We start from the raw sequence: 11,162 nt of genomic DNA on the forward strand, positions 1-11,162 counted from the left end.
AGGTAAAAATCCGTGCTTTATAGAAGTAGTTCTCCTCAGCAGCAGGTACCTGTATTCTTGGCATAGGTTTTAAACATCAAATCCAACACTTTGGAAAGGGTAAAAAAGGCAACTCTTGCCCTATACACCTGCAAGAGTCATTGGCAAAAGTTGAGGGCTTAGATTCCGCGTCACTCTTGGGATATATACCGCAGTTGTCAGACCTATAATTCTATATAGTGTTGTGGTCTGGTGGACGGCGCTTCAAAAGTCCACCTACTGTTCAATTGTCAACCGGATCCAAAGTCAAAGTCTTATTTGTACATCACAGCCGCATTTAGGACGACACCATCTGATCCACTTGAATTTAATGATACATTTAATGCCTCTGGACATTGTGGCTACCTAAATTACAGCGAGCACTGTCGTGAGTTTAAGTGAGCCTTCTCATTGGTCATTTGGTGGCTACGGACACTATGTTATCCTTGATACAATATCCGATGTTCCAGACAGTGTGGATTACACCCTGCATGAGCCGCTGTTTGATAAAAAGTACTGTACCACAATTCCTGATAGAATCGATTGGAACCTGGTAACAGAAGTTACATAGACTTCTATACGGATAATTCCAAACTAAACCACCAAGTGGGCTTTGGGGTGTACACTAAAGATCTAGAACTGGCCATATAGAAGAGGTTTCCCGACCACTACAGTTTGTATCAAGCAGAGATTCTTGCAATTAAGAAAGTGGTGGAATGGCTAAGATATAATGTCATTACGACGATTGGCAAAATATCTTCTCAGACAGCTAGAAAACCATTAAATCCCTTGAGAACGTATTTCTGAACACATAAACCGCCCTCGACTGTCGCAGATCTCCCAACAAGATGGCTGAACAGTTCAAAATTCACCTATTCTGGGTACTGGGCCACAGAGATATCCCTAGTGATTGTAAAGCGGACGAGCTTACGAGACTAGCAACTACCTTACACATTCCAGGGAAACTATAATCTGTGGGTATGCCGCTAACGACATGTAGGCGAAGTTTTCAGGGCTAGGCCCGAAGGACAACGAATGATAGATGGTCACAAAGAGGGGGCTATGAGAATTCCAAAACTATGTGACCTAATCTATTGTAGAGTTGAAGAAGTCCTCCGCTTTGCTGTCATTGGCTAGAATAGACGTCTCAGTCATAGTGTTCGTTATGACAGGTCACTGTCTAATCGGAAAATATGCTGACAGACTGAAGGTTGCCAGCAACGAGTTTTGCAGAAGCTGTGTGGACATCGATGAAGGAGAGACTATAGAATACCTTCTGTGTGTGTGTCCAGCACTAGCAGTCAGAAGGAGATCCACCATTGGTTGTCATTGCTTTGAGAACCTGTCTGATTTAGCGGATGTGAACATTCGCAACTTGTTGGGCTTTTTAAAGCGATCTGGATGGTTCAACGGTAGGAACTGGAAGGAAACGTCTATATTTGACGTTTATATTTGAATATAGCTCCCATATATAAAAGTGGTGGGTATCCAAACTTCGGCCCGGCCGAACTCAATGTCTTTGTACTTGTTAACTTTTTATATATTTTTATGTGATTTTTAAACACTATTATTATTTCTATCTTACAACACAGCAGCATGTTCTTTATAGTAACACTCATACAAAATAAATGCAGTCTCACAATTATCATTACCCTTAAGATTATTGCACTTTGACATAATGCCTTTCAGTTTATCCTCACCGACATTGGGACCCAATTTGGCCGTTAGCACCGAAGACTGGACAGCCCCATCTTTAATAAAACCTGCCTTTTCCAGGAAACAATTGACAAAACATTTGGCATTCTTATCGAGTCCATTGAATTGACCCTTCATTAGAGCCACAGCTGCTTGTGTGGTGCTTTTTTCTTGTTCCAAACAGATGGCGGAATACTGAAGGGCGCGCAATTTTTGATCTTCAGTTAAGTTGAGACGCTACAATTGTATATCTTTTAATTGGTAGAATTGTAAAATTTTAAAGTTTTTCAACTTACATCCTCTCCATTGACTGCGGTAAAGACAAATATAGCAACTAAAGCAATGACAAACTTCATTTTCGTTTAGGAGCTTCTTAAAACCTTTTGCTTTATGTGATCTAAACGTAAAATGTATACTGTCTAGTTAGTTTAAGCTAACAGCGTCTTTTTATACTCAAGAAATGTCTCATTTACAGTGGAGACATTGACATTGAATATGTGTTACCTAAAGAGTGTGCTCATAGCAATTTCAGTTGTTGTCAATTAATCTGTTTATTTCATCTCAATTGTGATTAATTGATGTAGGCTCTTAAATTCAGGGCATTCTGGAAGTGTTGTACTGCTGATTTAATTTCATTTCCTCAGTTATAAGGAGTTCGAAAAATATGGCCTTTACTGTAGTGCATTAAAACGTGTTATTTATCGAGGTGATATTTATTTGTTTATCTAGCAAGCATTTGTTATAAAAAAAAGATATGTATTGTTTAAATGAATGTTCCAACAAATAGAGTCTGGTATGGCAATTGATTTTAGAACACCATGCAACACATTTTAAATAAGCATACAATAACAAAAAATCTGGAATGTATTCATATAATTTTGTAATCTTGTGGATATTAATAGGCTTCTGGATTAGGCGGGTCTTAAATTGGAATGTTGCCAAGAGTTCAGAGACAGTTGAATATATAATGTGTACATTAAGACTTATTGGATATTGAAGGAGGCGTTCATATTGAACATTCTTCCATTTGGGCTCCACGACATTTGTCATCCTGGCCGAAAGTGCTTTGGGTGAATTCAAGTAACCCAATGTGATGGTTGGTATACAAAAAGAGGATCCAAACTCCGTAATTATTTCTAAACTAATTATCTAAATCGCGTATTTCACTGTAGTATAGTGTAATAACTGAATATTGTACGTATTGACTTTGCAATTCAAGGAAATATTTTGTTTTGCCTTTTTATTGCAAATAGGGGAATTTTCCATAATTAATTGAGGTTTAACGCCAAAATGTTAGAAAAGTAACTAAAAATAGAATTGCCTTAAAAAATCTTCTTGGAGTTAGGTAAGTGGTATGCCTCTTCAGATACATACGATTTTATGCCATGAGCATTAAAATTTAATATTATGCCCTTAATGGTTATAAAGTACAAAAACAATATTTTTTTCGGTAAAAACTAAGATTAAGTTATAATAACCAACGCCGAAGGACGGGTTATATTCAAATTGTTGGCCGTCGTTTAAAATTTAAGACAATCTATACACGTCCGTCCGTTTGTTGAAAATACGCTACGTTCTTTAAAAATACAAACATTGAGCTGAAACTTTCCACAGATTTTTTTCTTGTACATAGGCAGATTAAGTTCGAAGATGGGCTATATCGAACTATCGAACACAGATATACTTATTTAGGACCTTAGGCCCATTAAAGCCATAACTATTATTCGACTTTGCTGACAATTCGAACGGTGAGTTGCCTCGACAATTGTAAAGATTCGACAATACGGTGATTTTGCACCTATATAGACCGATACCCGTAGTTGAAATCTTGAGTTCCTAGCAGCCCCAATTTTCACCTGAATTGGCTGAAGTTTATAACAATCAAATCGGGAATTGGTTGCAGCTGATATGTTCTTAAGTAGTTATATTGGGGAATCTGTATTTAAGGAGCCTGTATAAGTATTTAGACCGATTCAGATCAGACTTTGCACAGAGGCTGGAAGTCATAACATAGACTCCTTAAATACAGATTCCCCAATATGACTACTTAAGAACATATCAGCTGCAACCAATTCCCGATTTGATTGTTATAAAATAATTCATATACGAAATGAGCTAATAAATGCAAATTTTAAGCGGTGGTGGATACCCAAGATTCAGCCCGAACGAACTTAGCACATTTTTATACCCACCACCATAGGATGGGGGGATACTTACCTAGTCATTCCGTTTGTAATACCTCGAAATATTAATCTAGGATCCTATAATGTATATATTGTATATTCTTGATTGTCTCGACCTACTGAGTCAATCCATGTCCGTCCGTCTGTTGAAATCACGATAGCAGTCGAATGCGTAAAGCAAGCCATTTAATATAGAACATTAGGGATCGGTTCAGATTTGGATATAGATCCCACATAAATCGATCTCTCGATTTATCTTCTTGAGCCCCTGGAAGACGCAATTATTGTCCGATTTGGCCGCTTCTGCTGTGATTTACATCAACTGTGCCAAGTACAGTTGAAATCGGCCAATAACCTCATATAGCTCCCATATAAACCCATCTCCCGATTTGACTTCTTGAGCCCCTGGAAGCCTCAATTTTCATCCGATTTGGCTGAAATTTTGCAAATAGTGTTCCGTTATGATTTTTTACAACTCTGCTAAGTTGTTAAAAGTGATGTAGGACATTGGGGATTGCAAATGGGCCATATCGATTCAGATTTGGATATAGCTGCAATATAAACCAATCGCCCTATTTGACTTCTTGAGGCCCTATAAGCCGCAATTTTTTATCCGATTTGGCTGAAATATTGCATGTGGTGTTCTGCTATGACTTCCAAATCGGTCTTTAACTTGATATAGCTCCCATATAAACCGATCTCTCGATTTGGTATCTAGAATAGAGCCCTACTGGGCGTGGTCCTCATCGATCCGCCTATACCAAAACAACATGTTCTCTGAACCTGTATTATTATCCTTACTTTATACTTTTTCTCCATCGCTGTTCACTACAGAGGCATAAGTTTGTATTGGTCTAATCACGCTCCTGTAGAGCCAATGGACTATCCTCGGATTAAGGCTCCATTTCGAGCCTACGGCCCGTCTAAATAGTATCCAACATCTGTAAGCCATCTCGATATGTTCCTGAATGTGACCATCCAGTTCAGTTTCCTGTTCGAGATTACTCCTTAATATATACCCTTGTCAGATGTCGAAATTGTTCTATTGAGGAAACGTGGTTCGGGCCCACCTTCGTCTTCCTTGTGCACAGGCATATTTCAGTCTTCTCTGGGTTAACATTGATACCTCTGGGTCTAGCCCAGTCATATGCAGTCTGCAAGACCCCTTCGGCCCGTCTGCATAGCTCGTTCGTATCCTTTCCCCTTAGAAATATTATAACAACGTCTGCATAGCAGACGGGTTCAAATCCCTCAGTTAGCATCCGTAATAGGTCATTTATGGTTGTCACCCATAGGCTCCCTGTTCTGTAGCATATGGTTTATCCATTTTCTTAGGACCAGGTCCACCCGATTGGACCCTGATTGGATCAGTGTGCCGATTCGCACATAGTTTAATGCCCATTCGTTGTCAATAGAAACTTCCAGTGTGCAAATATTGTGAGGTCGTGCTAAATACATTTACGTCGCTACTTGTTAATTTTTTTTTTTTTTTTTTTTTTTTGATAGAAGATTTTTTTTTTTTTTTTTTTGTAGCTAAGGATTTTGTTTTTCCGATGTTAAGGAGGAAACAAATAAATTTTTTGGATATTTATACAAAATTTTGAAAAGAACAGATTGAAGACTAAAATACGGAAATAATTTTAAATGCTACACCTCTCAAATAACCCGATCTCCCAATTAAACTTCTTGAGCCTCTACAGCGCTTCCCTGAAATTTTGCCCAATTTCTGATTTTAGCTGAAAATTTGCATGTGGTGTTTTGCTTCGACTTTCAAAAAGGTTGTCTTCGATATTTCGGGATTGAACAACCCTTGTGTTGCAATCTGCCAACTGACAGCTCTATAGTAAAGCTTGACATTTTTGAGGTTATTGATGCTCAAAACGTTTTGACATACGAGCGCTATTTGTGTTGTTTACAGTAACTAGTAACCAAAATTCGATCAATTTATTCTCTGTAGCGGGTATCCAAATTTAGGTACTTCCGAAATCAATACGTTTTGATACCCTTCAGAATAGGATGGGGGTATATGTACTCGTTATTCTGTTTGTTGCATAACGAAATATTGATCTGAGACCCGACAAAGTTTAAACATATATTCTTGATCGTCTTGACAATCTAAGTCCGTTTGTCGAAAGCACGCTTACTTTCGAAAGAATATAGCTGAGCGTGTGAAATTTTGCATGAGTACTTCCTATAATTGTAGCTCGCTTGGGATTGTAAATGGGCTGTATCGATCCATGTTTTGATATAGCTGCCTTATATACCGATATTGGATCTTGACTTTTTAACCTCCTAGAAGGGCTAATTCTCATTCGATTTGCTTGACATTTTGCATGAAGTGTTATGTTTCGACTTTCAACAACCATGCTAAGTATGGTCTAAATAGGTCCATGTTGTAGCTCCCAAATAAACAGATCTCCCGATTTAACTTCATCAGCCTCTAGGGGGCGTAATTATTATCCGATTTAGCTGAAATTTCGTACAATGACTATTTTATTACCTTACACATATCTGCTAAATAATGTCTAAATAGTTCTCGACATAGCTCCCATATAAACCGATCTTCCGATTTCACTTTAAAGCCCTAATAGGGCGCAATGATTTCTATAATGGTCTTCAACATTCAAACCAATTATGGTCTAATACGGTCCATAAACTGATATATTTCCAATAGCATAGCAATTCTTAAATATCCCAAAGTTGAAAATTTTCCAAAATTTCAATCTCTATTTCATCTGTAATGATACTTAGAAGCACAAAGCTATGACTATGCAAAAACATCTGAGTATGCCTATAACAAAAATTTACTACTGTATACATGCGCTCTCTTACGCACTTCAAACAAACTTAAAATAGCCCACCATCGTGTAACTATTACAGATTCATACAACTCATCATTTGAGGTTTTACTAGCTATCAAATGCAATTGTAAAACATCCCAATGGGAATATAAGATTAAGGTGTAAAAGGCAGCTAAGTATTTTTTCCGACTACTGGTACAACAGTATTAACCTTAACCATGGTCAACAATGTTCTTGGCATTGAATGTTTGAATTGTGTATGATTCATCATTATTTAAAGTATTGTTATAGTTGGCTTAATTCGAACATGTTTTTTAATTGTCCATAAATATTGTCATTAATTTTTTTTTAGTTTACTTCAGTTTGTTTGGTAGTAAACAAAATTTTATTTAAACATGTTGAGTACGTTTGTAAATATTATATTCTGGCCTTATGATACAATTTTTGATTATTTTTTCCAGAATAATTAAACACGTGTAGTCAGCTCTTTATCATTAACTAGTGAAAAGAGTAATAATTTTGTCTGTGACAAACATTTTTAGAAATTAGACTTAGGTATTATGATGAGTCACTAATTCTTACGCATTTAACACACAACCATCAACAAATTATGAATATCAGATCATGCATTCTAGGAGATTAGGGCTGTTCATTAGACCACAACACGATGTAGCATTATAGGTTCAAAAACTGCAACTTACAACTAGGGCATGGCACCCTCTTCAACTCATACAAGTGTAAAGGACAAGAAGAACTTTTCCGCCATTTCCGAAATGTTTAATTTGAGGAAGAAGACAGAAGCCAAAAGTTGAAAAGATTGGGTGGCCGAAGGTCGAAGATCGATGTCTCCAAGCACTTCCTAGGAGAACTTTCCCCTAAGGATTGATTAGGTTTAAGTGGCAGTCTTTCATCTGACTCTCTTAGACATTTTCGTCCATTGTTATACCACAGAAACGGGAGAAAGAAGATGCCTTCTAGTTCCTACCGTTGAAGCATCCATATCGCTTTAAAAAGCCCAGGGCAGGACACACGCAGTAGATATTCCTGAGTCTCTGCTTCCTCGACGTCCTCACAGTTTCTGCAGAAGTTATTACTTGCAACCTTCAATGTGTCAGCATGTTTTTGATCAGACAGTGCCCTGCCATGACGGACACAATGACTGAGACGTCTGTTTCAGCCAACGATAGCATAGCGGTAGATCTCTTCAAGCAATGATTAGGCCCTATAATTTTGAATCATTGAATATTCCTTGACAGTGAGAGAACCCTCTATGTGGACGATTAGTTCGTGAAGGTCTGTTCAGTGGACTTACCCTAACTATATGAATGCTGTTGCCGAAACAGGTGTCTCTGTCCTAAATATGTTTCTATCAACCTCTGTAGAGTCTTCAGCACAAAGAATGACCAACTAATAGGACTAAAATCGTTCACCTACATGTGGTAAGGCTTTACTGCTTTTGGAATGAAAGTTACCTTTGAGTCCCTCCATCCCACAGGTATATACGACATCCGGATTCAAGCAGAGTATATCTCTCTAAGGAACCAGTCTATCAAACACAGCTTGTATTTCAACCGGTGATGAATCATCAGGGCCTTGCGACTTAAAGGAGTTGAAACTTATTGTTGCCAAAAAGATTTTCGGCTGCGACACAATTTCCTCAATAATCTCCGACGAATGCATACCAACGACAATATCTTCTAGAGCCAAGTTGTTCATTGGAAAGTTTCCAGGGAAATGTGTATCAACGCACTAGACAATGTCAAAAGTTGTCTGACTTTTTAATATATCCCACCGTAATAGGTCTCGAGGATATGATCTTCCTTAGCCTAGAGGCCTCCCCGCAGTTGCAGAATTGCATTGAAATGCATCTATCCGTTTTTCTTCTGTTTAGCCGAGGGACCACTTCTGCAGTATTTTCTCCAAGGCTAAAATTAATATAACGATGATCAGAGAAGCTGTGGTCATCCCACACTTCCCAGTCGCATATTCTTGCGCGGTCTATTTCTTTCAATAAGCAGCTCACCTCTTTCTTTGACATCCTAACTTCTCCATATCAGATGATGTGCATTAGCATTACTTTCTACAATGAGGCTTTTTTCCTCCAAAAGCGGCTTTAACCCGATACTTAAGGCTTGAAGGCGGCTTCTCTGAATCGTGTGCCATATATAGGGAAGCCAGTCAGTAACTAAGAACTCCTAAAAAGGAGTTCTTAGTTCACTAACCAATCGTCCACACACCCATGGGTACTGGATAAGAATCAATTCAAATCCCTCTGCCATCAGAAGGACCTTAAGTACTACCGAGCGGCTTTACAATGGTGAAGATTTATCTGCAGAAACCAGACCATAGTCAGGATTCAGAATTTTCACCACTTTTGCATTAGTCGCGTCTTCTGAGTCTGCCAGAAGTCCATGCTCACAAGACTCGTTCAAACTTGTCATGATGAACTTCCTTACGAGTCCAGGTGCAGTTAAGAAGACATGGGAACTAGTCTTTCGCGAGACACTGGGCACTTGCTGTGTGGACCATTTCTCCCTAGATGCTTCACAAGCTACTGCTGTCGAAGTACCTTTTGAGTTTTATCCTTCCCGCTGAAGCACACCTTGAGCCCAAACCAATCGGATAACCCACCCACACAGGGCGTATCCGGTCCTATTTCGATGCCTTCCTTTCTTGTTTCGATCGTGGCATAGGGTTTTACAGTCTCCTGCAAACCGCCAGACTTTAGAGATGTGGTCGATAGCTCAGATAAGTGCTCAGCAACATCTGTATAGTCGTCTCCTGATTCCTCAACCCCACCGCTTCAATAAACCAGCAGTTTCAACTTGTTGAATCCGTGGGATACAACTCCTTCAGCCTTGTTGTGGTCTGGGAGACAACCGGAGTTTTATACTGCATGTCTCCAGTCGCCATCAGCGTCATCCAATCTACCAGTCAGTGGTTGAAAGATTGGGATTACAGTCCCTTAGTCTCCCAAATATGGATTTTGAATCTGAGGGAATCCTTGCTATCCAAGATTTCGCCATTGGTCTAGAGGGAATTTTTTTCCATCTTGACTAAATCTAGAGCTGCGCCTGGCCAGATTTCGCCAATCTATTTTATGGCGCTAAATTTGCCTTAATTTGGCGACGAAGTTTGATAAATTTGACTTCTTTTGTTGATGAAAATGCAATAGGTATTTTATTTAGTAAAATGGCCGTAGGGATCCTTGCAATATTTTGGAAATTGTTTCAGTTACTGCTATATTAATATTTTAAATTGTTTTTTACTGAATTCCTTTGCACTAACATTCAATGTAGTGTTGGACAACAAACATCATCTATACCACTTACATGTTTCATTGTTCGTCATAATTTGTTCAACCTGTTGCTGCGGTTTTTATTTGCAATTTACTCTTTTATTTTTCTTTCTTTTTATATCATTCTAATGTTGCTTTTCTTGAGCATCTTGGAAACATTGGAAAATTTTGAAACCTGTCTCGCAACGATCATCACCTTTTATACCTTTGCATTTCTCCAAAATCTCTTTGGCTTTATCTTCGCCAATGAGAACTCCCAATTTTGCGAGGACCACATCCTGTTGAACTTCACTAGCCTTTAAAGTGCCAGCTTTCTCAAAGAAGCAAGTGGTTAAACATTTGAATTCCTTGCTGGGATTTGTGAAGTCCTTGTTGCTAAATTTCTTGACATCCTCCTCGGATACCTTTTCTTCTTGGGAACATATTTCAAGATGTTGTTTAGCTTTGACCTTTTGTTCTTCGTTTAATTCAATAGGCTATGAAAAAAGCTAAAATTAATTTAAAACAAAAAATTCTACCACAAAAACTTACAGAACCAAAAATGGAAGCCATCGAACAAACAACTAACAAAATAACGAAGGTTTTCATTGTGTTTAATGGTACTGAGTGATTGCAACAGCTATCTTTAAAGTTTAAAATGGCATTGATATTTCTTGCATTCAACTGAGGGTTTTTATACCTTCCGCAAACAGAACGTTGCGATTTTTCCCATTAATGAGCATTGAGTCTATGCAAGCTATTGATGCTTGGACTCACTAACTAATTCTTAATAGTTTCTCCCACTGGAAAGATCAATAGAACTTGTTATCACGGTTACAATTGGTTTATTCCAATTAAAAATCTTTGCTAGCTTTATTATCTTCCATGACGAACTGAAAAAGTATTGTTTACAATAGGTATATACCATACTTAATTCGGACAACTTTGTAGGCACAAACTTTAATTAATAATTCATATAGTATACAGTATACACCACCATTGGAATATACTAATCTAGTCATTACGTTTGCTTCCATCTCGAACAATAACCGTATTCCAAGTCGATAAAGTCATATACGTTCTTCGGCTGAAATCATAAGAGCGTATGCAGAACAACAACCAATTTAAGTAGGTAATCTCTGACAAAACTTTCATAAATCTTAGTTTCTATCTATTGGGCTAATATTT

The 11,162-nt window shown here is 38.0% G+C and overlaps 1 protein-coding gene across 1 annotated transcript; it reads right to left on the minus strand.

Moving 5' to 3' along the window:
- Positions 1-1,594: 1,594 nt before the first annotated feature.
- LOC106088815 (uncharacterized) lies at positions 1,595-10,651 on the minus strand. The gene is made up of 5 exons (XM_013254507.2): positions 10,527-10,651; positions 10,122-10,471; positions 9,329-9,498; positions 2,010-2,023; positions 1,595-1,950 (listed from the first exon to the last, which is right to left on the minus strand). The coding sequence occupies exons 1-5, from the start codon at positions 10,581-10,583 to the stop codon at positions 1,600-1,602; spliced, it is 942 nt and encodes a 313-aa protein (XP_013109961.2). The 5' UTR covers positions 10,584-10,651; the 3' UTR covers positions 1,595-1,599.
- Between the last annotated feature and the right edge of the window lie 511 nt (positions 10,652-11,162).

Source organism: Stomoxys calcitrans, chromosome 5, assembly GCF_963082655.1.
Source record: "Stomoxys calcitrans chromosome 5, idStoCalc2.1, whole genome shotgun sequence".
NCBI lineage: Eukaryota > Metazoa > Arthropoda > Insecta > Diptera > Muscidae > Stomoxys > Stomoxys calcitrans.